The sequence below is a fragment of the Macrotis lagotis genome, chromosome 3 (genome assembly GCF_037893015.1).
Source record: "Macrotis lagotis isolate mMagLag1 chromosome 3, bilby.v1.9.chrom.fasta, whole genome shotgun sequence".
NCBI lineage: Eukaryota > Metazoa > Chordata > Mammalia > Peramelemorphia > Peramelidae > Macrotis > Macrotis lagotis.
The window spans coordinates 79,820,834-79,847,553 of record NC_133660.1 but is presented as its reverse complement, the minus strand read 5'-3'; the positions used below and the strand labels follow the sequence as shown (position 1 = coordinate 79,847,553).

The following is a 26,720-nucleotide window of genomic DNA, read 5'->3' as shown; positions in this document are numbered from 1 at the left end:
ATCTTTGGTAGGGAAAAGCTCCAGGAGCATGTTAGGTTCATGCTGCCATCTTGGCTCCACCCTCACATCCCTTAGTCTCATGTGACTTAACATTTTGCATTTCTTCCTTTGAAAATTATCTGCTATGTCCTTTGATGAATTTTCCATTGGGTATATAGAGATGACTATTTCCTTTTAAATTCTAGATGTCAGATCTTAATCTTTCTCAGCTGAAGACCCCTCTTCCTTCCTGGGAACTGAGACCATTCATCATAATTTCCCTCTTCTTCCTTTCTCTTTTCAGAATCCATTTATTCTCTCATTCCTGGAATCTATCCTCCTTTCCCCTAGTCTCTGACAGTGACAAGGCCCTTCTCCATGCAAAGCTCTGCTCTATCTATGTCTTATTTCCTAACACTTTTTTTCTGTCATTCTTTTTCTATTAAAACAATCTATCATCCTTCCCCAATCTTCAACCTCTTTATCTGTTATTTCCTTTCCTACTACCTTAAAAATGTCCAAGTCTTCCCAATGATTAAACAATTTCCACTTGTCTACAACCCTCCTTAAGTTATTGTCTTATATCTCTCTTCTTTTTCACAGATTTCTAAAAGAAATTTCTTGCATTTGATGTCTACACTCACTCATTCTCTTCTAAAGTATCTTTAATTTGGCTTCTGACCTAATCATTCAGCAGAAACGGTTTTCTGTCACATTAACCAGTGATCTTTTACATGTTATATCTAAAGATATTTTATTCAGTCTTCATTCTTCATGGCCTATTTACTGCATTTGACTTTCTTCTTGGACATTGTCTTCTCGGGTTTTCTTAATGCTATTTGTCCTGCTTTTTTTCCCCCTACCTGTCTGATTCTTCTTCCCCAATTTCCATCTTAGTTCATTCTTATCTTAACTGAGGGACAACTAGTACAGTAGATAAAGTGCTGGATTTGAAGTAGGGAAGACTAATCTTCCCTGGCCTCCTTTACTAGCTGTGTGACCCTGGACAAGTCACGTAACTCTGTTTATCTCAGTTTCCTCATCCATAAGAGAGATGGAGAAGAAAATGACAAACCACTTCAATATCTTTGCTAAGAAAATGCCAAATAGTGTCATGAAGAATTAGACAAATCTAAAATGACTGAACAATGCTCCATGGTTTGTTAGTATTCCCAAAACTCTCACCTGGATGTTTTCTCATCTCTCTGCAATTTCTTTCTAAGTTAGCTCAGCAGCTCCTCTATGGAATTAACTGTGATCTCTTTACAGATGATTCACAAGTCTTTATAGCTAGCCCTTTTCTGTCTTCTGAGTACTCATCACCATCAACTTTTGAATCTTTCAAATAGGATACCCTAAAGAATATCAAATGCAACATATTCTAGACTAGACACCCCCCCCCCAAAAAAAAACCCCTCTTATTCTAAATTTCCCTATATTTTTTTATGGCACTACAATTCTTTTCGGTCCCATGTTTTTAACCTTAGAATTATGCTTATATTCCTCAGGCTTTCTCAGCCCATATATCAAATAGTTGCCACAACCTTCCATGTCATATTTGACAGTATCTTTCACATGTTAAATCTTTTCATTACTCACAGTCACCAGGACCTCGCTACCTCTCACTTAACTCCTTGCCTTTGGCTTCTTGCCCCCCACAATGGAATCCATCCTCCATATGCTTAAACCCAGAGTTGACTGTAATTCAGCTACTTTTTAAAAATCAAATTATATTTCTTTCAATTAACAAAACTATCTTCTCATCCTCCTACCTCATATTAAAAAACCCCAACATTTTAACAAATATGCATAATCAAGTAAAGCAAATTCCCCCATTTAGCCATAACCAGAAAATTATGTTTCATTCTGTAGACTTAGTCCATTGCATTACAGCAACTTGCTGCAATTGGGGCATACTTCACTACTTAATAAACTCCAAATGCCTGACTCCCTATTGCCTCTAGGATAACATATAAAGTGTCAAGGATTCTTTCTAAGTGCATATATAATTTTCATGCATATAACCCTTTCTGTACCCGTTCTTTTTAACAAAAGAATGGTGGGGCATTTTCCCATCTTTCTCTGGGGTCAGACCTGAAGACCTGTGCTTTCAGACTATGTATTAGATGATGGATTGGACAGGGAAGAACCTAGAGGTCTGAAAAACATTATTATTAGTGTTTTGAGTATATTTGCTCTTGTGTTTAGTTACAAACTGTCTGCCATCTACTTCCCCTACCAGAGAGATTTTCCATTATTTGAATTGGGAACTCATGAGATGATTATATAAGAGTACATCCTGGTACTCAGGCTTTGATTATTTAGTTATTATCAAGTCATGTATAATGTGATAATAAGATAGCCCAAAGAAGTCAAACTCCACAGACATAAGGGAATAAACCTAAACTGTGTTGGGAGGAACTTAGCTGAGAAAATAAGAAATGATTACTCATTGGAAAAGACAAGAGAAACTAGGATGGATCACTGAAGTTAAAACTGTAAATCTATTTCTTTTTTAAAACTTAGATCTCTTAGAATCTCTGAATTTGCTGTATAGTCTTTTTTTTTTTTTTAGGTTTTTGTGAGGCAATGGGGTTAAGTGGCTTACCCAAGGCCACACAGCTAGATAATTATTAAGTGTCTGAAACCGGATTTGAACTCTGGTACTCCTGACTCCAGGGCCAGTGGTTTATCCACTGCGCCACCTAGCCGTCCCTACTGTGCCACCTAGCCGTCCCTACTGTGCCACCTAGCCGTCCCTACTGTGCCACCTAGCCACCCCCTGTATAGTCTTAATTATTTTTTTCTTTGACTTCATTTTCTGGGCTTTCTGATTTGAAGGATAATCTTGAGTAAAACCCAAGTGGAAGTGGAAAAATGAATTCTGAAACATGGCAAGATCATGTTACCTATCTTGGACCATATGATAAACAGGAAATAATCAACAGGCAGAAGTAACTGGAATTAAGACTTCTTGATATAGAAGATGGGACTTCAGCTAGGTGTTGAAGAAATCCAGGGAGGGAAATCATTCCTTGCTTGGGGAACAGCCTCCACTGAAAATATCTGGAGTCAAGTATTTGATTGAATAGCAAAGAGGTCACTAGATAGAGAATTACTTGGAATAGTCTAAGAGAAGTGCGTGAAGACTAAAAGGGTAGGGGAGGTCAAGTTATGAAGGACCAAGCAGGTTTTTATATTTGATGCTGGAGATAATTAGGGGACCACTGGAGTTTTTGGAGAAGGGCAGTGACTAAGTCAGACTTGTGCTCTAGGAAAATTACTTTTGGTATCTAAATGGAAAATTATTGGAGTGGCCAGAGACTTGTGCAAGGGACACCAATGAGCATACTATTTTAGTAGTCCAGGTGTAAGGTGATGAGGGCCTGCACTAGGTGATGGCAATGTCAGAGAGATGTTAAATTGATGGATCTTATCAACAGATTGAATATGACAGAAGAAAAGAGGAGAGTCACTAAAGAATTGAGAATAATACCTAGGTAGTGAACTTGGGGGACTAGAAGAATGGTGGTACCCTCTACTATAAATAGTAAAGTTTGGAAGGGAAGAAGTTTTTTAGGGGAAAGGATAATGAGTTCAGTTTTGGACATGTTGAGTTTAAGGTGTCCAATTAGTAGTAGTAGCATATGATAACTGGAAGTTAGCAGAGAGGTTGAGGCTGGTTAAGTAGGTTTGAGAATCAGATGAATACTTCAATCCAAGGGATCTGATGAGATCACCAAGTGAAATAGCATAGAGGGAGAAAAGACCCTGGACAGAAACTTGTGGCATGATTAGAAATAATGTGGATGAAGATCCAGCAAAAACACTGTAACAGAGTAGTCAGATAGGTAAAGGGATGACCAAGAGAAAGAAGTAGATAGGGAGAAGAGACTATGTAGAGAAGGGAGTAATCAACAATGTCAAATGCTGTAGAGAGGTCAAGAAGCATGAGACAGATCTCATGTCTTCTAGACCTTTATGAGATGCTAAAAGGTTTGTGCCATGTGTTTGAAATATTTATTATTCCACAGAGCAGCAGTTAAAACAAATTAAAGGAAGCCACAGAATTAATTTGTTCCTCATAGCACTGTATTAAGCACTTGAAGCTTAAATCACAAAAAAGCAGTCTAAGAAACATTTAAGATTAAGGGAAAAAAATACCATGGTTCAAGAAAAGAAATTGAGGGGTGGCTAAGTGGCACAGTGGATAGAGCACTGGCCCTGGAGTCAGGAGTATTTGAGTTCAAATCTGACCCCTGACACTTAATAATTACCTAGCTGTGTGGTCTTGGGCAAGCCATTTAACCCCATTTGCCTTGCAAAAGCCTTAAAAAAAAGAAATTGAGTCATTAGTAATTATCAATAAATTTCAGTTCTTTATTTTCTATATCTTAGTTTTGAATCAATTATATATTTTGATAACTATCAACATAATTGTTTTCTTTATAATAATGTGTATATTCTTTTGTGCAATTAAAAACATCATTCAAGGCAATAAGCATTTAACACGTTTACCCTAGGAATGGGCCTGAAATTTGGAAATATAAATGCAAGGAGAATAGAAAACCATGTTTGCCCTTGAGCTTACATCCTAATGGAGAGAGGCTATACATAAAACAAAGTTGACAAAAATGCAGTCTGGGAAGATGACCAGAGGCTTCACAGAATGCCAAAGGTGTCCATGATTTATAAAAATGTTAAGAATCCTTGATACAGTCCATCTTGCAGGATGTCTTCCTATAAGAACTCAACTTAATTTTTATTACATATCAGTATGAAAACACTCACCATATAAGAAGTATCATAATGAATGGTTAGATATTCTATGACTTTGAAGCTGTAGTACTAATGCATAATTTTATTCAGATAGCAATATTCATACATTTTGTAAAACTGTTGTATATTGCAGAAAACTTATGGCAAGAAACAGTTGTAGAATATCAATTAAACACATCTAATTGATGAACTGTGAAGAGCTATTCTCCCAATTTCATTTAGCGTTATAGAATTTTAACACTGGAAGGGAACCTTAGATATGATTGAGTTCTACCCCATCATTTTGAAACTGTTAATGAGGAACCTGATTTTGCCTTGTCAGAAACACATTCCTTCCATATATCTTTTTAAAAATATAACCAAAAGCAATTAATATACAAGCTCAAAGAGATAATGTAATCTAAGAATCATTGACCTTCAAAAAATAATGAAACAGAGCCTAAAAACATTTTCCAGACCCTAGAAGTATTTTTACCAAAGGGCAAAGTGTAGATAAATTGAATAAAGGAACCAGCCATTGAAATTACTTAGATATTTCACTGGACAGCTAAGTGGTACAGTGAATAGAGCTCTGGGTCTGGATTTGGGAAGATGTGAGTTCAAATCCAGCCTCAAATACTTATTAACTCTGTGACCCTGGGCAAGTCCCTTAACCCAGTTTGCCTCAGTTTCCTCATCTGTAAAATGAGCTGGAGAAGGAAATGTTAAACCACTCCAGTGTCTCTACCAAGAAAACCCCAAATGGAGTCACAGAGAGTCAGACACTGAAAATGACTGAACAAACATTACAAAAGACATGTGATTGCCAAGTTCCAGAGCTTCCAAGGCAAAGTAAAAACTAATGTGAGTCATCTAGGTGATAAATCATATCCTGAGGACCTCCAGTACATAATAAATAAAAGGAGAAATGGGAATATGATATGCCAAAGTGGAAAGCAATTGTACCAAAGGATAATTTGTTTCAAACAGTGTTAATTCTGCAAGGAAAAAAAAAGTTCTTTTAGCAACTGAATATTTCCAAATGTTCCTTGTTGGGAAACTTGATTTTAAAAGTACTATAGACAATGAAACAGAATCAATATTAAATATATATTTGCCGAAGTATAAAATATTTAAATAATTTATTTGAACTTGCATCTTTCAGACTTCAGTAAACATATCCAAGAAGGTAGAGACTATAACATTATGAATAGAATTTTATAAAAGTTAATATGGTAGAACTTTGGAAATTACTGAATTGGAATAAATAAGAATATATCTAAATTTCAACAAGATACAGTACCTTAACAAGGAACTAAAGGTTTATTGACAGTATTTCCCCTTCGGAGACCTATAAAGTGCTTGTGATTTATGTAGCTCTCTGGGTGAGCTTCCACTTAGGGGTACTCCATATCTGTGCCTTTGCTCTCTTTGCACTCTCTGCTTCATGTTGCTTGCCTCCAAGACAATTTTCTATTGCTCTCAACAGGCCTCACTAGTTAGTGTTCCTCGTTCTTTTTCTGCAATATCTCTCATTATTCTGCTATAGATTATCTTCCCCTCTAACACTTCACACAAGGCTGTCACTGACATCCTTGGCAGCTTCTGTTAGTCTATTATCAGCTCTTCTACATTGCCTGGTCAAGTCACAATGGTTCCATTTGCCTTTAGGAAATACTGTGTATCACCTGTTTTTTTGGGTTTTTTTTTTTTTAGGTTTTTTGCAAGGCAATGGGGTTAAGTGGCTTGCCCAAGGCCACACAGCTAGGTAATTATTAAGTGTCTGAGACTGGATTTGAACCCAGGTACTCTGACTCCAGGGCCAGTGCTTTATCCACTGTGCCACCTAGCCACCCCTTCACCTGTGTTTTTGTTGCTCAGCTTATAGATCTCAGCATGGGATCCACCTAGTATGAGACAAAACCCTTAGTGTGTTAAAAAACTAACCACTATTTTATTATAAATATTATATAATGACCATTATTTTTAGCTTACTCTTCTGATTCCCCCAAAACATAGTATTAATTTAAGGATATGAGAAAATGGTGATGGGGGACCCTGCATTCTTGTACTAGAGAAGCAATCCCCTGTTTCTAGTCCTAAAAGATCTAACAAGGTATGGGATGAATCATTGCCACCAACCCCTGTCCCTTAGCTGTGCTTTGCTTCCTGTTAATGTCATCACTTCCTAATAGATCTCAGGGTCTGTGAGAGAATATTCCCTCCTCTTTCCCAAATTGTCTCTTTATCCCCTGTGCCTCCATGTCAGTAGGGCTACTTCTAGAACTTCAAGAAAAAAGGGAACAGATAAATACTAGACTAAATGAAATCTGCATAATTGAAGCACACTTGCATGAAGGGAAACCATATCAGTGACTTCTCTCCCCTTGCCTTGATGCATCCATGACTTATTTTAGTGGAAGTATTCCCTCCTCTGATGCAGATCATGTTCATTCCATGCCTTCTTCAATTCTTGTTGAGCTTTCTTTATTAATCTTTCATAGATGATCAATTATTCAGAAGCCTTTGTTCTTTTTGTTTTAGTATCTCAGCAATTCCATTAGATCATGCAAATTTTCTCCCTCTTTTCTCTCATTGAACCAGCATGATCATTTGGTTTCCTTTACTGGTCATATACATCCTTGATAACACCTTATATCAGTTCCTGTGTACAAGTTTTGGTGGTGACAAGCTACAATCTGCTTATCTCTGTATGCTTCTTTCCATTTCCCTGTTATTTGTTTGGAATTTAAATTCTTCCGATTATAGTCTCATAATTTGCAGTCCTATAGCATCATTAATGGAAGACAGGCATGAAAGAGATGGTCCTTATTGTGGTAGGAAGTTTGAGATCAATGAAAACACTAATTATTTTCTTTTGAAGAAATTTTTATTTAAGACAATGGGATTAAATGACTTGCCTAAGGTCACACAACTAGGTAATTATTAAGTGCCTGAGGCTGGATTTTGACTTGGGTCCTCCTGACTCAAGGGCTGGTGCTATATCCTCTTTGCCACTTCACTGCCCCCTTAAATAATTATTTTCACATAGGTAGTTCGCTATGATGTCCTTCCTCTTCTGTTTCATTTTATTCATCTGGTGCTTCTCATCCAAAATGTGCTTATCTCTCTTTAATGCTTCATTAAAGGATCAATGTAATAAGATACTTCTTTAGTTCAGGCTGCTCATCCAGGTGCATATTGTAATCTGTCATTCATCCACATTGCTTTTTAGTGTGGATGGTTACACTATTCTTTTTTGTATAATTGGGAATTTCTTTGAGAAATTCATTATTCTTAACATTCTCGGGTTCGGTATCATTAATACATCATCTAAGGACAGACAACCTCATCAACAAGAGAAGATTATTTTATTTTGCCCTTGCTATGAAGAAATCTTGCTTGATATCAGCACTCCTGTAGTGATTTCTATATAATGATTTAGTTACATTTTGACCTTCAGAGACCTTTAAAGGCTCCATTTCACATTCCATCTAGTCAGATGCTTGTTTGAAATCAGTATACAGTACATTCAATAGAACCTACACCTCTAAGCCAGTTGTGTGCACATAAATGTGTTCTGCTACAAACAGACATCTGAAAGCATCCCCTTCTCATGTTTTCATCAGTACATTAATAGAAACAAAATATTCATAGAAATCTTATGGTGATGAAAGATCAAACACATTTTTGTAGTTGACTGATTTCTTTGCAACTCTTTTTGGTAATTGAGGCAGACTGGGACAGGAAACAAAACATACAAAACATTTTAAAACATTAATTTTATTTCAGTTAGCAAAACAGTCTGCTTTCTTTCCTTCTCATTCATTCCCAATCTCCATTGAGAAAGCAAACAAATAAACTAACAAAAAAATAATGAAAACATGTATAATCAAGAAAAATGTGTGTGTGTATGTGTGTTTACTTTGAGTCCAACAGCTCTTAATCAGGAGGTGGGTGGCTTATTTTGCCTTAAGGTTGGCCATTGTGTTGATGAGAATTCTAAGTCTGTCAAAGTTGTTTGTTGTTACAGAATCAATGTTCTTGTATAATTTGAACTTCTGGTTCAAAAACAGCATTTTTCATTCTGTTTTTGTTCAATTGTCCCTTCCTTGATATGATTCTGCATTACCTTTATAGTTCTATTTCTCCAACTAATTTTTTTTCCATATGTGAGAAAAAAATAAATGTGACTTATGCTGGACCTGAGATATTTATCTCTAAGAAAAACTTTACTTTGCAATGAAGAAGTCTCTCTTCTCCAGGTTCAACCATGCATAGGCAGGATAAATGGTAATCAGCACAATAAATCATATGTTGTTGCTTCAAAAATGTGTGTGTTTTGAGAATTTCTTATTATTAAGTCATTCTAAAATGTAAAGGAGAACCTCTCTTGATCATAGTTAGGTGTGACAAAGGAGAAGTGTAAATGTCAAGTAATACATTAGCTGCAGAATGGAATTACAGAGTACATCCTGAGAAAATCAAGTGTGCATTGTCTAATTGTTTACAGCTGGAGCTAAGATAAGTTTTCAGCAGCTAATTCTTAATTTTTTTTCTGGTTAGTTATGAGTTTCATTAAAAAATATGATCATATTTCATATAGAAATTTTAAGCAATAGTACCTTCTCAATCATTAATTGATGACAAAAATCATAAACATTAGAAGAAAATAGCTCTTAGAGATCGCAGATCTTTAATTGAAATGAATCTCAGAGATCTTCTTGGTCAGCCCCTTCATTTTGCAAATGAGGAAACTGAGGGAGGTCCAGGGAATATGCCTGACTTATATCTATGGAAGTCTGCTTAAAATTTTTGTGGTTGAGGCATTACTTCAAATTTGGTTAATTTGGAACTTGCAATTTGATATAGTGAAAAGAAGAATGGAAGGGATGGTGTGGAGACCTGGGCTTTAGTCTCAGCCCCACTTTTATTTTAATTTCTTAGACCTCAGTTATCTATATAAAACAAAGGACTTGCAGTTTATGATCTTGATAATTTATTTTAGGTAATTCTAAGTTATTAAATGAAACTAGTCTTAAATTTATCTTTGGATTAGCTATTTTAAAAAATAATAAATACATATTCTTTCTTAATTTTTTCCAATTACATGCAAAGATAGTCTTCAACATTCATCTTTTTGCAAGTTTTCTAGTTCCATATTTTTCTACCACCTTCCCTTCCCATGGCAGCAAACAATCTTATATAGGTTGTCCATGTATAATCCTGTTTAATCCAATATAAATACATATTCTGTACATTATCGCAAACTCATCCAAGGTTATATATTCTCCATCCTAGAATTGTGTATCAATCAGCTGCTCTGAACTACTTTTTAAAGTGAATTGGTAAGAAATGTGGGAGTAGGGAAAGAATGAGTGATGTGAGGTATGGAGGTTTATGAGAGATCTCTTGGGTGTCATAGGTTGGAAAACTTTTGAGAACCGCTGCAATCTTATGACCTATATCACCTTGGTAGCAGGAGAGGGAGGGAAAAAGTCCAGTTTTTCATTTAGACATTGATACCACCCAATAGCTTCAGATCTAATAGCACCAGTCTCCACAAGGCCCTTAAATCTTAAGATCCACTGAGAATTCTTGGCTTCACTAGGAGAAATACAGCTCTAGAGGGATATGAATTGGAAGGCATATTTTTATAGTATGCCTTAAGAGAGAGAGTGTATGTGTGTACATGAGTGTGCATGTTGGTGTATACAGGCACAGAATTTTCACATTGCTTTCAACTTCATTTCAACAAAAAAAAAATTCATGCTTAGAATTGTGACCCTGAAAGAATGAATTATATGACAAAAATTTTTTAGTTTATTCTTCCTCCTGTATGTTAACTATTTCACCTCTATTTCTTCCATCTTTGTTTTTAAATAATTGCATAACAATTTTGCAGGATCTCCTCTTTTTGTGAATGACTGATTATATTTGACTTTTTGGAGATCTCACCTCATTTAAATGTACCTGTACATGCAGTAACATAAATTTGTTTAAGAATTGAATTATAATTTTGTTTGTTATGTGTGTATGTGTGTTTGTGTGTTTCCTACCAGACTGCTCTAGTGAACAATAATAAAGATTCCTGTTGGAATTTCTTGGGAATGCTTAACGGATGTGTTTACAGTGGTGTGGAAACTTTGGGGAAGGAACTTTTTATGTTCTTTGGGCCAAAAGCTTTAAGGTAAGATAAATATGTATCAGCATGTCTATATTTTTTAAGAAGTGTTTCTTGTAGAATTCTTCTTGTTGTTATATGTCCTAGTAAACCATGACTAATAAAATTTCAACTAAGTAAATGTGATATTATTATAAGTAGTGAGCCAATTCAGATTGTGATGTCATAATAAATGGAAATATTTGGGGGAGGAGCTCATAAAACACTCTATGAGAGATCACAAAATGTGTTTAATGATGTCTCCATTGTTTACTTCTAAAATTTTGGTTTTTATTAAATTACAATTTTTAACAATGATGATACCAAAAACATTTTCTTTTTACATTTAATAAACACCCTCCCACCTTTCCCCAATTGACAAAAAAGAAAAAGAAAACCATCTTTGCAAATATAGTCAAGCAAAGCAATTTCTGCAAAATAAATATATACAAATATTTTATATGAAACTATATTATATAGATAGTAGCTCTGTGACCATTCCTTTTCCTCTCTGTATTTGAAGCAACTCTTAATACTCTAAATTTTGATGAGTTGCTTACCTGTGTTAGTGGAAGAAGTTTCTACATGGCAAAGTTTTTACACAAATGTATACAAAAAGCAGACCAATAAAAAACCAAACTCCTACTTACCTCTCAGGATAAATATGAAGAAAAAGCTTTGTAGAATTTAAAGCACATTGTAAAAGAGTTATTATTACTTCTAGAAATACCAATTTATTTTATATCTATACTTTTCTATATGTAGTAGATATACATATATACACACATGAAAAAAATCGAGTTACAATTTTGATTCAACTTGATTTTTGGGCTGTGATAATTTATATTTGCAAAGTCTAATACTATTTTAAAAGTTACAATTCTATTTTAAGGTATACTAAAATAAATAAAGCAAAAAATGAACAGATTGAAAATCTGTGAACTTTAAAAAAAGAAAAGAAAAAATTTTAATGGGTCCTCTGCTCCTAAACAGAGGATGAGTAGTGCAGGTTACATTTTTGTAGTAGGAGATGGATGTGATATTGTAGGAGATGGATGTGATAGAGGTGTGTGCGGGGTGAAATTTGGCTGTGAGCAGTAAAATTTGCACTGAGATCTGTGCTGGAAATGTTTAAACATTGATATATTATCGATGAGCAGGATGGATTTATTTCTGTGGAATGAGAGGGAGGTTTTTTATTTGAATTTTAATTTTTTTTTTTCATCAGTTGTCTTCCACTAGGCTAATAAAGAGGAAAAACCCAACAATAACACTTCTAAATCCAGGGATATTGGTTGTCTCTTACATAGTACTAAAATAAGAACACTCTTTGACTTCTAGAAACATTCTGTCTCTTCCCTGGGGAATATGTAGTTCAACATCAAGATGGAGAAAACTCTTAAAGATTGCCTTTTTTTGTACTCTTTACCTACCAAAAGGAAATACAGATGTAGCATTTTTTAAGACTGGTAGAAAGCAGTTATTTGAAAAAGAACCTAGGGACCAAAAATCAACTGTATTTTCTATAACAACCTGATATCGTGTTCTGAATACAGTAGACACTTGGTTTACATACTATATACAGACTCCTGTTAGAGATGGAAGGCATTTTAGAGCTAAATTTCAATTAAATAATTTAATAAGACTGGTAAAATGACTTTATTTCTTTCACCAAGATAGTAACAAAGTCAAAACTAGAACATGACATTCATCCTAGAGTACTCAGGTTTTCTTTTACTTTATTCATTCTTTTCTTCCATTTTTAAATTTTTTTCCTTTTAAAATGTGTCATTGATTCTTCTCTTTTTTTTTTTTGGAACCATTCATACTTCCCAATGATTTTTCCATCTCCCTTATGCTCGCCTAAATATAACCCTCTATTGTAAATAATAATAATAATTATCATCACAGTTAAACAAAACTACAACAAATTGATCATGTCTGAAAATGGTCCATTCCACACATCCTCTAAGAGGTAATGATTATTTCTGTTTTTTATCATCTTTACTAATTTAGTAAGTGTGAGAATTCCTGAGATGTTTGATTTCCTCCTTTTTTTATTGATTTGAAACAATATTTCATTTTTAATTAATTTTCATTTTGTCTTTTGAAAATGCAATGTTGATATCTTTTAATCACTTATTCATTGGAGAGAGAGGCTCTTGTTCTTATATGTGTCTATCACCTTCCAAAGATCTTGAATATGAATTGTTTCTTTCAAGTATGTTTGCTGCAAAGATTTTTTCCAACTAATTATATATCTTCTAATTCTATTTGCAATGACTTTGCTTATTCAAAAGCTTTTAAATTTTATATAATTGAATCAGTCTAATCTTTTGTGTTTGTCTTTATCTTATAATCTTAAATCTTTATCTTATACGCTTTAATAATTCTTCTCCTAGGGGCAGCTAGGTAGCGCAGTGGATAGAGGGTCCTGGAGTCAGGAGTACCTGAGTTCAAATCTGGCCTCAGACACTTAATAATTACCTAGCTGTGTGGCCTTGGAAGAGCCACTTAACCCCATTTGCCTTGCAGAAACCTAAAAAAAAGAATTCTTCTAGCCCCAATTCTGTAAAATATGTTTCATTCTTTTCTAAATTCTTTTTAATTATGTGAAATTTTATATTTAAACCATGGTGGATGTAAGCAGGCTACAACATATAACCAATGAAGAAAAATAGTAACTAAAGATATAATCATCAAGGAATTGTTTGCCAGAATGAAAATATGACCAAATCATGTGTCAAATGAGGAACAGCAGGTATGATGCTTCCATATCTTTGCAATGTTAGAAGAAAGTGAGAATGTTGAAATTCCTTGTGTCTAATGTACTGGAGGACATGGGCAAGAGTAGACAGGTATTATTGGATTTTAATTTCTTTTCTTGGAAGGAAAGTTACAAATCGAGGTGATCACAGAGCCTTAAATACTACCATCTTCATAAGATTGTTGGGAAGAAAGAGCTTTGTATATATTCAATAGTTATGTAATCATAACCTGAAAGAACAAGCAAGCACAGTATATATACCTAATCCATAGAAAAAAAAAATCAAGTATATGCAGTGCTTTATTCCTGTGAACTTTCCACATCCACCAAAGAGTGAAAAGTGTCTTCTAACGTTAACAAGACTAAACTTAGCTACTCTGTATCATTTTGCAGTATTTTCTTTAAATTCTTTGATATTTTTGTTCTTTCCTTATAAATACTATATGGGTAGTTTTATTGATTGTGCTTATTCAGTAGTGTAATTTCAATGGGGAGAGTGCTAATAATTGGGTGAGGGATAGAAATAGATCAGGAAAAGCCTCCCCTAAGAGATTGAACCTATTTGTGAAGAAATTGAAAGATTCTCTGAGAAAAGAGGTAAGGAAGAAGTACTCTCTCTGGACATGAGAGAACTTAGGGCAAACACACAGTAGGAAAAGATAGCATGGTTTACAAGCCAGTTCTTGGGGAGAAGGGCATAATATAAAATAAAACTGGGTTGATATGCAGAAATCTGATTATAAAGGGCTTTGATACTACTTAACATTTTTCACTTCTGAACCCTCTCCTACTTACTCCTATTAGCATGTGTTTCTAGTCCAGATGAACATAGTTAACTTCTCATTAAAGTATTTGTTGGAAAATATTATCATCAATAAAAGTCTTTTCAAAAGATTTTTGAGCTTTCTGGTTTGTGATTTATCTAACTTTCTTATTGTTTTGAAAATTCAGATAGAAATAAGATCCAGAAAGTATACCTAAAATATTTTGCAGCATATGTCATTTTAGAGACTCTTACCATGGAGTCACTTGTATGATGTCTCAGTATTAAGTGATATAAGATGTGTATCTCTTAGCAGAGCTGTGGAAGATAATATAGCAATGCTTTTTAGCAGGCTAAAAGATCCCTATGGAATCCACTAAGTGCTACTTTGCAAAAGTTTTTACTGCCTAAACCATCTTCATAGACTTTCACTTATCATGGTAAGAGAAGCTAATAATGAATGAAGGATTTCAAATAAAAAAAAAAAGAGGATTTGGAAAATAAGCAAATCACTTTTAGTTTAAGAAATGAGGATCCTTTTTTTTTCTCTTTTTAAGGCTCAGGATTGCTTATCCATCATGGGGGACACCTTTCTTATCTGTCCTCTTCTCCATATTGTCTTTGTCATCTAAGACAGTTAGATGGACAGAGCACTAAATCTTTGATCAGGAAGACCAGAGTTCAGATCTAACCTTGGATGCTTACTAACTGTATGATCCTGGGAAAATTACTTTGTCTCTTTCTGCCTCAGTTTCTTCATGGAGATATAATTGTACACACCTTGCAGAATTGTTGTTAGGATCAAATGAGGTAATGTTCATAGAGGATTTAGCCTATGCTGGGTACCTCTTAATAAAACCTTCCTCCCTCCCATCCCCAAATGCCATTACTATGAGATGTTGAACCACCAGTAGATGCTACCCCAACCCTCTTGGGGCATGTTAGTATCTGCCTGTTTACATGGACTAGTCCTCAAATCTTGAATGTACTTCCTCCTCACTTATATCTCTTAGAATTCCTTGTTCTAAGCTCAAATGCCACCTTATTCAAGAAACTAAGTCCTACTCCCCTCCTTTCCAATATTGTACTTACTTTGTAACTAAATATAAATATCTCTCAACACACATTTATATATGGATGTGTACATATAATGCTGCATATAGTATGCATGATTATTTGTATACGTGTATATGTATAGGTGTGGTTTTTATCATATATGTATATACTTATTACTCTGTATATATGTGTGTGTGTGTGTGTGTGTGTGTGTGTGTGTGTGTGTGTATACTTTCCTTGAAAGATTGGCATCTTCTTGAGGCCAAGAACTATTTCATTATTGTTGTTTAGGCAACATTTTAGTCCCCTTTAACATATTTTTTTCTGAATTGTTTTCTAGTGAACAAAATTCAGTTTTTCTCCTTCTTATCAACTCTTCCATTACCAAAGAAAAGAAATGCTTGTAACAAACATGCTTAGTAAAACAAAGCAAATACCCATATTACTATGTCCAAAAGTTTTTCTACCCTTATTTTTTTTTACTTCACTATCAAGAGAAGGGTAGCATGCATTACCATTAGTCCTCTGGAATTATTGTGGGTTGTTCCAATGATGAAAATTTCTAATTCTTTCAGAGTTGTTTGCCTTATAAATTATTTTCTTGGTTCTAATCATTTCACCCTGTATCAGATCATATAAATCATCCCTCTACAATATTTTTTAGAGTGAAATACTATTCCATTACATTTACATAGTATAACTTGTTATGCCATTCCCTAATCGAAGGGCAACCCCACTTTTTTCTTATTCATTGTCAGCACAAAGAAGGGGAGTTGGAATAATTGATATGTAATAATATATAGTTGCATATTATATATTACTTATAATATAAAATGAATTATAATTTAATTTAATGCCTGCTACTTGTCAGGCACTGTGTTATATACATGCAAATATTCCTTTCAAAAAAGAGTTGCCATAAATATGATTGTACATGTTAGTCCTTTTCTCCTTTCTTTGAAATCTTTGGGGGGGGATAGACCTCATAGAATCATTTGGTCAAAGAATGTGCTCAATTTGGTAACTTTTTAAAAAATTAATTCAATTTAGTAACTTTTGAGATTACCAAATTACTTTACAGAATGGATATTCTCAGCTCTTCCAACAGTACATCACTGTTCTATTTTTCCTTGACCTCCTGCAGTATTTATCATTACCCCTTTTTTTGTCAACATGCCAATATAATGTTTTAGTGGAAACTTCAGAGATTATAGCATTTCTCTAATTTCTCTAATTATATTTTTCATTTGGTTCTGGATAGCTTGGATATCTTCCTTAGAAAATTACTTGTTCGTGTCTTTTGATTATTTGTCAGTTGGAAATTGCTATTATTGTTATAAATTTAAACCATTTTCTCATAAATATAGCTTGGAAATGAAACTCTTGTTAGAAAAACTTACTGTAAAGGTGTTTTCCCAGTTACCTCTTTCTCTTCTAATTTTAACTATCGATTTTATTTGCACATAACCTTTTAAATTTTATTTAATCAAAATAGTTCATTTTATCTAATGTGAGTTTCTATTTCCCTTGCTTAGGCATGAATTGTTTCCCTATCCATAGATTTGAAATTTAGTTTTGAAAAAATAATTTCTTACATGTTCTTTCATTGTCTTATGATGTCACTCATTATGGTTAAATCATTTAAAGCTTATTTTGGTTATGTTGTAAATATTGGTTTATTTTCTTGGTTCAGTTTCTGTCAGACTGTTTTTTTTTTCAGTTTCCCAGCTGTTTTGTTTCCAATAATGAGTTTTTACCTATCTGTCAAATAATAGGCCATTGTGTCCATTTGCTTCTGTGTGTTGATTATCTAATCTATTCCATTGACTAATCCCTTTATTAACCAGTGCCAAATTGTTCTGATGAGTTGTAGTTTGTAGTATAGTTTGATATTTGGTACTTTTAGGCCCTTTTCCTTTTCACTTTTCTTTTCATTCTTAGAAATGCTAATTGATTGATATGAGTCCAACCTTGGATTATAGGTTCATACAGCTAAAGTCCAAAGGGCATCTCAGAAGTCATAGTGAAATGAGGTGTATTTTACAGGTGAAGAAACTGAGGTGTAGAGATGTTAAATAATTTCCCCAAGTTTGTGAAAGTGGTAAGCTTAAGAGTTAGGATTTGAACTTAGACCCTCTGAATTCATTTGCTTTTTTCCCAAGTATTGTCTTATCTCTGACTTGCCCTGGATTTCATTCCTGAATTATGCAAGGAAGAAGTAAATGACATCATATAAATTCTTTCCTTTTAGATTTTTAGAGTTTCTTCTTCATTATATTAAAATTGAAACTTATTCTGGTCCTCTTCTAATCAATATAGTACGTTTTATAGGTATACAATATAATGAATGGAGCAATAGTACAAAATTAGTTTGCAAAGGGGAGCCTGAAAGTCACATGTATAAACTTTCCAAAAGATCAAAGGAGCATCATTTAAAAACTGTATCACATATTAACCAAAATTCTATTTTAGTAATATGTGATGAGTTAACTTGACACTGCTTGTCAAGGTTTCTGGTTTTATGCTATTTAAATTCCAGACAAATTCCAGATCTCCAAAGTGCTAGATCAAAAGAATATCCAAAAGGTATGGATATTTTTGAAATGTAACTTTTACCAACCACTTTGACATGCTTTGAATATGTTAATGAATTAAGCTTAAGGTGATACAGATAGGAGTTGTCTTCCATCTCTAGCAGGTCTTATGCTTCTTAGTGCTCCCAACTCAAATTCGTAGTTCTGTGAATAGCCTCTCTCCTTACCATCTTCTTCTCTGTGCAGTTTGGCTTACTTCACCATTCCATCTTCCTCTGTACCCTTGTCCCTGCTTATTTCTGTACTTTCTGTGGTTATTAAAATGTGCTTGCTGCCCCATTTTCTGCTGCCAGTTGTGGTTTTTCCTGGCAAGTACTCAAAGAGCAGGTGTGTCTGCCCCCATTTTATAATTTTCAAATTAATTATCAGTTCATCTATCCTTCTGTTTCCTAATATCCCCAGATGCCAGTGCCCTACCCCTGAAATTACTTTGTATTTAGTTTGTATACATATAATATTTACTTACATGTGTATGTATTCTTTCCCTAAATGGAATTTAAAAGTTCATTGAGAATGGGAGCTGTTTCACTTTTGTCTTTCTGGCCCAAATACTTAATATAGTTCTTGATGGATGAACATAAAATAAATGCTTGTTGATTGTTCTTATTCATCTATCTTTTATCCCTCATACAGTTAAAACCACATCTCCTTACAAATGTTTCTTATAATTTCTCAGAATGAATCCTACTTGTACAGGCCACTATTCAGTTACTAATTTATGGCTCATTTCTCACCCTTAGGTAATGTTAAGCTCTTGGTAATTTCCATGAGAAACTACCCCGTTTGCCATAATGCATTTCCCATTGACAGTAATGAGAAACCAAGTATTGATTCATTCAGACCCACGGATGCTCAAAATGCACTTCTCCTAATAGTAATATCACAGAGAAGAGTTTCCTTTGAAATTCTCTCTTATTTATGTTTAAAAATCAGATCTTAACCAAAATGCTAACCTATTACTTTAGGGAACCTTTTTTGTTAAGTGGAATTTTCTATTCTTTTATTTGCAAATAACTTTCTAAAATAGATGGATCAGTTTTCTCATCTGTAAAATGATGGGCTGCACTCCAACTTTAAATATATGAGTCTTTAATCCCAGTGAAAGTTTTTGCATATATCATTGTCATGATAGATTGTCATGATGTTCTCCCCCCCCCTTTAATTTTTGGTTAAAAAATTAACCTAACTCTTGGTCTGAAAAATTACAAAATCAAAATGACTCTTATAATAATTACACAGGTAATTATTGAACACTCACAAATACAAAGGCATTTAAATTCTTTTTATAGTAAATGGGGTGGTGACAATATTAGTAGAGTTGCTATTGGTACTGTATTAATAGAATCTCAGAGTTTGAAAGGGACTAAAGACCCTCTAATACTAGTGCAACCCATATGTGAAGAGGGGGTCCTTTCTACAAGTGGAGAAAAGTTACAGTGAAAGGGATACTTAGCTACTTTTTGAGTATACCATCCACTTTTGTATAATTTTAATTGTTAGGAAGATTTATTCTGAGATGAAACCAACATATTGGGATAATGGTAAGGACTCACTTGAGTTTTCCCCCAATCCCTTCAAACACCTTTAAATAGTGACTCTAAACAAATTCTAGTGAGGCAGAATCTATGAAAATACAGAATGAAACAATTTTCCAATTCAAAACAACTTAGGAAGTCAGCAAGAAAGACTTGTTGAAAAAGTGAACACAGTCCAGTGCAGACTAAGTCAACCCTAGCAAACCAGGAGCAGGCTTCATGGCAACTGCATCAGAGGCAGCAGTTCCTGTTTCCATATCTCTCAACCCACAGAGAGTAAGAGGATCAGACAATGGGTCAGAAGGAGGTTTAACTCGAGTCCCATAGCTAGCACTAGGGGCAGGACTATATTTCACTTCCTCTACTTGAATCAGAGACCCAGTCCTAAGTCTTAGTCCCAATATGAGGAGATATACTAGCAGGGTTTGTGGCCACAGGGAAGCAGGGTTTCTGACCACAGTTCCAGGATTGAAAGGAATGGTTGTGGTTTCTTACAAACAGGTGCATAGTATAGGATAGTATACCACTTAGATAGTATACCACTTAGAAGAAAAAAAAGCTTACTGGTCCCCCATATTACCTGTGAAAAACAGCTACACAGAAAACCTGGAGCTTGGAATAGTGTCCCCTCCACTTAGGAAGCAGAGCCTCCCTTTAGCATAGAGTTAAAAGTCAAGAAGTAGACAGGAAAATGAGCAAACAACAGAAAAAAATTCTGATCATAAAAACTTACTATGATGATAAGGAAGATTAAAATGCAGAAAGTCAATTCCTGTATCCAAAGCCTCAAAAAATATTAATTGGTCTCAGGCTATGGAAAAGTTCCAAAAGGATTTTTAAAATTAAATAAGAGAGGTAGAGCTAAAAATAGGAAGAGAAATGAGTGATGCAAAAAAGCATGAAAAAGTCAGCAAACTGACAAAAATAATACCTTAAAAAACAAAATATACCAGATACTAAAAGAGGCACAAAATTCTAGTGAAAAGAAAAATGCCTTGAAAATCAGAATTGACCAAATGAAAAAAGATAGTCAAAAACTCAGTGAACAGAAAAGCTCCTTAAAGAGTAGAATTGTCCAAATTGAAAAGGAGATTAAAAAAAAACTCACTGAAGAAAATTCCTTTGAAGTTAGAATCAGACAAGTGAAAAACAATGACTTTATAGACCATCAAGAAACAATAAAACAAAATCAAAAGAATGAAAAAACAAAAGAAAATATTAGCTATTTCATTGGAAGAGCAACTGACCTAGAAAATAAATTCAGTAAAGGTAATTTAAGAACTATTAGACAAACTGAAATCCATGATCAAAAAGAGCCTTGACATTATCTTTCAAGAAAAATACGAAGAAGAACTGCCGAGATATTCTAGAAGCAGAGGATGAAATAGAAATTTAAAGATCTACTGATAAACTCCAGAAAGAGATCTGAAAATGAAAACTCCCAGGAACAATATAGCAAAATTCCAGACCTCCCATATCAAGGAGAAAAGACTTCAACCAGCCAAAAAGAAACAATTCAAATATCAATGGAACTACATTCTGGATAACAGTAATAATAAGATTTAGCAACTTCTATATGAAAGGATTGGTGGGCTTAGAATATGATATTCTGGAATGCAAAAAGATCTAGGATTACAAGGAAACACCCAGCAAAACTGAGTATAATCCTTCAGGGGAAAAGTTGGATTTTTCAATGAAATTGACAACTTTCAAGCATTCCTGATGAAAAGACTAGAAATGAATAAGAAATTTTACTTTCAAATAACAAGATACAAAAAAAAAACGCTAATCAGGAAAGAGAAATTAAGAAGGATTTTTATGGTTAAACAGGTTGGTTATATTTCTACATGGGAAAGTGTTATAATTCCTAAAAACTTTCTCATTATCAAAGCAGTTAGGAGTACACATAGGCAGGAAGTAGAGTTGTGGATTGAATGTGATAGTATAATTATCTAAAAAAATATATACTTAAGGGATGAGGAAGAAGAATGCACTGTGAAAAAAGAAGGGGAGAGGTAGAACAGGATAAAAGGATACCTGAAAGATATTTTACAGGGGAGGGAGAAATGGAGGGATGGGAGAGGAAAGCACATGAACCTTACTCTCCTTGGAATTGGCTCAAAGAGGATGTAATATACACATTCAATTGGTTATAGAAATCTGTTTTACCACATAGAAAATTAGGAAGGGAAGGGGATAAGAAAAGTGTGTGAGGCAGTGGTGGGGGGTGAGAGCAAGTGTTGCTGGTAGAGGGGAGGGCAGGGGAGGCAAAAGTCAGAAGCTTCTCACATTTGAGAATAGACAGCATAAAAGGAGAATGTAGAAAAATGAGTAAAATAGGATAGATGTAAATATATAGCTGCTAATCATTGTGAAAAAATTTTTAAGTTTCTCTGATAAAGACTTTGTTTTACAAACATAGAACACTGAGACAAACATAGATATGAGCCATTCCTTAATTGATAAATGGTAAAAAAAAAAAGATATGAACAGGCAGTTTTCAGACAAGGTTATCAAACTTATCTATAGTTATGTTTTTTAAAAAATGCTCTAAATCACTATTGATGAGAAAAATGCAAATTAAAACAGCTCTGACCTACAGTTTTACCAATGTGACAGGAAAGGAAAATAACAAATGGTGGAGGGGATCCATAGGGAAAATTAAGACACTAGTTAGTATTGGTGAAGGTGTGGGCTGTAAGAAAAATATGCAAAGACTTACCTGAACTGATACAAAGTGAAATGAGCAGAACCAGGAGAAAAATGTACAAAGTAACAATATTGTGTGATGAGCTACATTGAATATCTTAGCTATTTTCTGCAATATAATGATCCAAGACAATTTTGTGGGACTATGATGAAAGGTGCTATCTATTTCCAGAGAAAGAATTGCTAGAGTTAGAGTGCACATCAAAGATACTCATATTTACTTTATTCTTCTTAGGGTTTTTTGGGGGGAGGTTTCTTTCATACAATGACTTACATGGAAATGTGTTTTGCATCACTATACATATATAACATCAAATTGCTTGCCTTCTCAGTGAAGGAGATGGGGTGAAGGTGTGGGGTGGGGAGAGAAGAGAGAATTTCGAACTCAAAATATTAAAAGAAGAATGTTAAAATTGCTTTTACATTTATCTGAGAAAAAGGAAACATTAAAATAAGATTACAAAAAGATTTATTGTATCTCTGCAGCTTCCACCCATTTCTAGTTCTGATGTCCGAAAATAGGAAAATCAAGTTTAATTCACTGGGTAAACTAACTTCAGAGTAAGTGAAATAGCAATTGATCTACAGTTGAAGGTTTGGCAACTGATCATTTGAATACTTTTAAATTGTTAAACATTCTCTTATTTCTTTTATAATTATAAAGCATTTATTTTTCTATTTATGTTCTTTTAATGAGGAATCCTTTGAAAAAGAGAATGTAATACTAATATGAGAAGCAGCTTGGCAAAATAGATAACTATCTGTCCTTGGAGTACAGAAAACCTGGATTCAGGATCTCTTTCTCTCTGACACATACCTTCTGCGTGACCATTGAAAAGGCACTTAACACTTAGACAATTCTCAAAAATTATAAATTTTCTAAAACTTACAGATCAGCACAGGTAAGAGGCATTTTCCAAACCAGGAATTTCCTATGATAACGAAATCATAGGTACAGATCAACAAATGAGATTTTAGGGTAATGAGACCCGTGTCACAGTGTTCAACAGTTGAAAAAAGAGCTTATTCATAAATTTGACTTTATATCATAAGTTCATGTGTCTAAAAGCTGAAAGAGACATTAGAGATCATCTAATTCACAGATGTCAGATACTTACATACAAGTTTGACCATGTCCCTCCCCTATTCAGATGTGATTCTCTACTTCCTGTAATTTATCATGCAAACTGCTCTTTCTTTTTTCTGATGTTTTTCGTAATCCCACATCAAAATCTCTTTTAAAATGGTTATCATTTCTTTCCCTATGTATGCTTTCCATGATAATTACCTTTCTTGAATTTAGTTTATTATATTTATATTATGATTTGTTTATGTTGCATTTGCATTTGTAGAAATCCTTTTTTTTATTTAACATCAATTTCTTTTCATTAGTGATTTGGTTCAAGATTGCCGAATGCATTAGTTTTGTACAGAAGTTTGCTCTCTTTTGATTTTCAGAATGCTTTTCCATTCTTCCCAGTGATTTCTTATTGCTTAGGAATAATCTTGTATTTTTCAGATTCCCTTTTTTTATGTTTGAAGATCCTTCTCTTGGCTTTCTCCAGAATTATTGTTTGTCATTGACATCAAAAAATTTACCCACCATCTATCTTCAAGTTTGATGGACTAGATTTTTTTTCTTGAGGCAATTTGTGAATTCTCTCAATTTATGCCCAGAAATTCTGCATACTTTTCTTGGATATGTCTTGTTTTACCTAAGTTATCTCTACACATCCTATCTTCACAGTCAATTATTTTAGTTTGCATAGAGTTCATTTGTTCTTTTTTAAAATTATTGTCTTTTTGTTTTTAAACTAGAGATTTTTCTTCACCTCAGTATTTTTGTGTTGCAAAATTTTAATCTCTCACCTATTTAGAGAAGTTTTCATTGTGGATTCAATTTTCTCCATTCTCCTCACTGACTAAAATTTTTCATTGAGAACTTTTACATTTTGATCTTTATCATTTCTTTCATGTTTTCCATTTGACTTTTGAATCATTGTCAAATTTCTTGTCATTCTACTTTCTCTTTGGAGTGCAAGGAATCTATCAGGCATAGGTTCACTTTCCTTTATTTTATAACATTTTTTAAAAGAGTTTTGAAGATTTAGTGTGTATCCTTTCTTCTGACCTTAGACCCCTTAGTGCCAAGTCTTCCTTCCTGGATGTTTGTTTATTTGTTTGTTTGTTTGTTTGTTTTGATAATTTTCCTTCTTGAAATCTTTGGAGTTTCAATTTAAAAAAATATTCTCTTATGATTCATTTTTTGATGTTCCTCCCCACTACCATCCATATGCTTTTCCAACTGGTACATAAAGGCACTCAGTCTCCTCAGACACTAGGGGATTTAGACTGCATCAGCCTACATCACTACCCTGAGTAACTTTAAAAAAGAACAAACAGGTCTCTATCTTGGTTCAAATCCCTTTTCTTAAAAGTCAACACAGATTCATGCTGACTCTTCTGTTTTCTTTATTGTCCTTCCCTTTTTTGTGTGAGCTAAATGAATGTTTCGAAAATTAAGTAAACTTTTTGTACATGAAAAAAGGAGGAAGATGAGTATTCCAGGGAGAGTCCCTAACCTAATTCTGAGCCTAAGAAATTAATACTCTTTTTTTTGTCTCTTCCTCCACATGTCTGGGTCTTGTAAGTATCTGCTGTTTGCTGTGGGGTGAGGAGCAGGCAGAAGATGGGGCATTCTGGCAGGTTGCCATGCAGAGAATCCCACCACACTGATGAAAAGGGAACCAATTGAAGAGATTTTAAAATGAAGTTTAAAATATCTTTTTGAAAAATTGTTTTGGGGTGATCTAGTTTTGGGTTTGGATGTAAAGAATTCTTAAAAGTACTGACTCACATATATTTAGGGTCAAAAGGATTTATTTAAGTATTGTTGTACTTAACAGAGGCTAAGGGAGAAAAAGAATAAAGGGATTTGGAAGCACATCAGCAGCCATGAGAGGATAAGCAGAAAAGAAAGATATAGGCACAGGAGAGATTACCTGGAGGATCACTTTCCCCACTAAGTAAGGCAAGCAACTCAACTGAGTAGAAGGTGAGCTTTTGGGGTTTTTTTTTAGTTTTTTTGTAAGGCAGTGGGGTTAAGTGACTTGTCCAAGCTGTGTGACTTGCACACAGCTAGGTAATTATTAAGTTTCTGAGGCCAGATTTGAACTCCAGGGCCTGTTCTCTACCCACTGCACCACCCAACTGACCCAGAAGGTGAGCTTTTAAAGGAGTAAGTTGGAAAATGAAAATGTATACAAGTAGATATACATAGGTCAGAGGGTAGGTAATTCAGAGAATAGAAATGAGGTAATGAGGGATATGATGATGAAGGGCTGTAGCTCAAAGACTTAATCTTTTCAGGATAAGGTATGGATTCATTGTTTTGCTGATAGGGACTTGTCCTTGCCAGGGAGGGTCAAGGTACCTTATTAAAAGTTCATTGACCTCATCTTGATAGCTTGGACAATGGGATGGGGTATGGGCTCATACTGTCTTGAGTAATGTTAAGTGTAAGATACATGATCAATGAAGAGGGAGAAGATTACTTAGAAAACATATTTCTCTGTCCAATATTTCCTCTACTTATATGATCTTATATGATCTGGGCACAAACCTACAGTTTAGTTTGTGTATTCCATCTGACTATGGAAGACTTAAGTTCTCCAGTGTTCATTCATAAAGGTCTTTTTTATCTTTTTTTATGATTCTCAACTTTGTCCTGTGAATTTAATTATAATCACTCTACATCTGTAACATAAACCCTCTTTTTAGGAGGGCTATAAAATAAAAGAGCTCTGTAAAAAAGTGATTATCTACCTTGTGTCATAACAGCCTATTTTCAAAGCCCATAATAACCTGATACCAACCCATCTTTCCAGCCTCATATACTACTTTTCCTCCTTCTAACTCAATGGTCTCTCAAAATTGGTCTTCATAATCTTAAAAATACAAAACTAGTCTGATGATGAGACAATGTACCAAAATTTCTAGAATGTAACTAAAGAGTTCCTCAAAAGAAAAATTATCAGGGTAGCTAGTGGATAGAGCACTGGCCCTGGAGTCAGGAGGATTTGAGTTCAAATTTGACCTCAAACACTTAATTGCCTAGCTGTGTGACCTTGGGCAAGTCACTTAACCCTATTGCCTTAAATAAAATTTTTAAACAAAAAAAATTATCTTTCTATAAAAATTAACAAAATAGAAGATGAATAATTAATAAACTAAATAAAATAATTTTTAAAAATTAGCCAAGGAAGAAGAAAGGTCACCAGTACTAAGTGCCATAGAGTAGAAAGGGAGAATGTGGTCAGAGAAAAGGAGACTGGATTTGGAAAAAAGAACAGTCTCAGAGAGCAATAGAGAACCAAGGCTGGTCTCATGGATTATG

The 26,720-nt window shown here is 34.2% G+C and overlaps 1 protein-coding gene across 3 annotated transcripts in view; it reads left to right on the top strand.

Moving 5' to 3' along the window:
- The window catches only part of NEIL3 (nei like DNA glycosylase 3), a 65,822-nt gene that overhangs the window by 14,597 nt on the left and 24,505 nt on the right, over nucleotides 1-26,720 (top strand). For 2 of the 3 annotated variants that reach the window (XM_074228919.1, XM_074228920.1), the window contains exon 2: nucleotides 10,800-10,927. In XM_074228919.1, the coding sequence (XP_074085020.1) occupies nucleotides 10,800-10,927 (128 nt within the window). Of the gene's footprint in view, nucleotides 1-10,799; nucleotides 10,928-25,233; nucleotides 25,380-26,720 lie in introns of those variants that run through there. The other variant, XM_074228921.1, reaches the window with a different exon arrangement.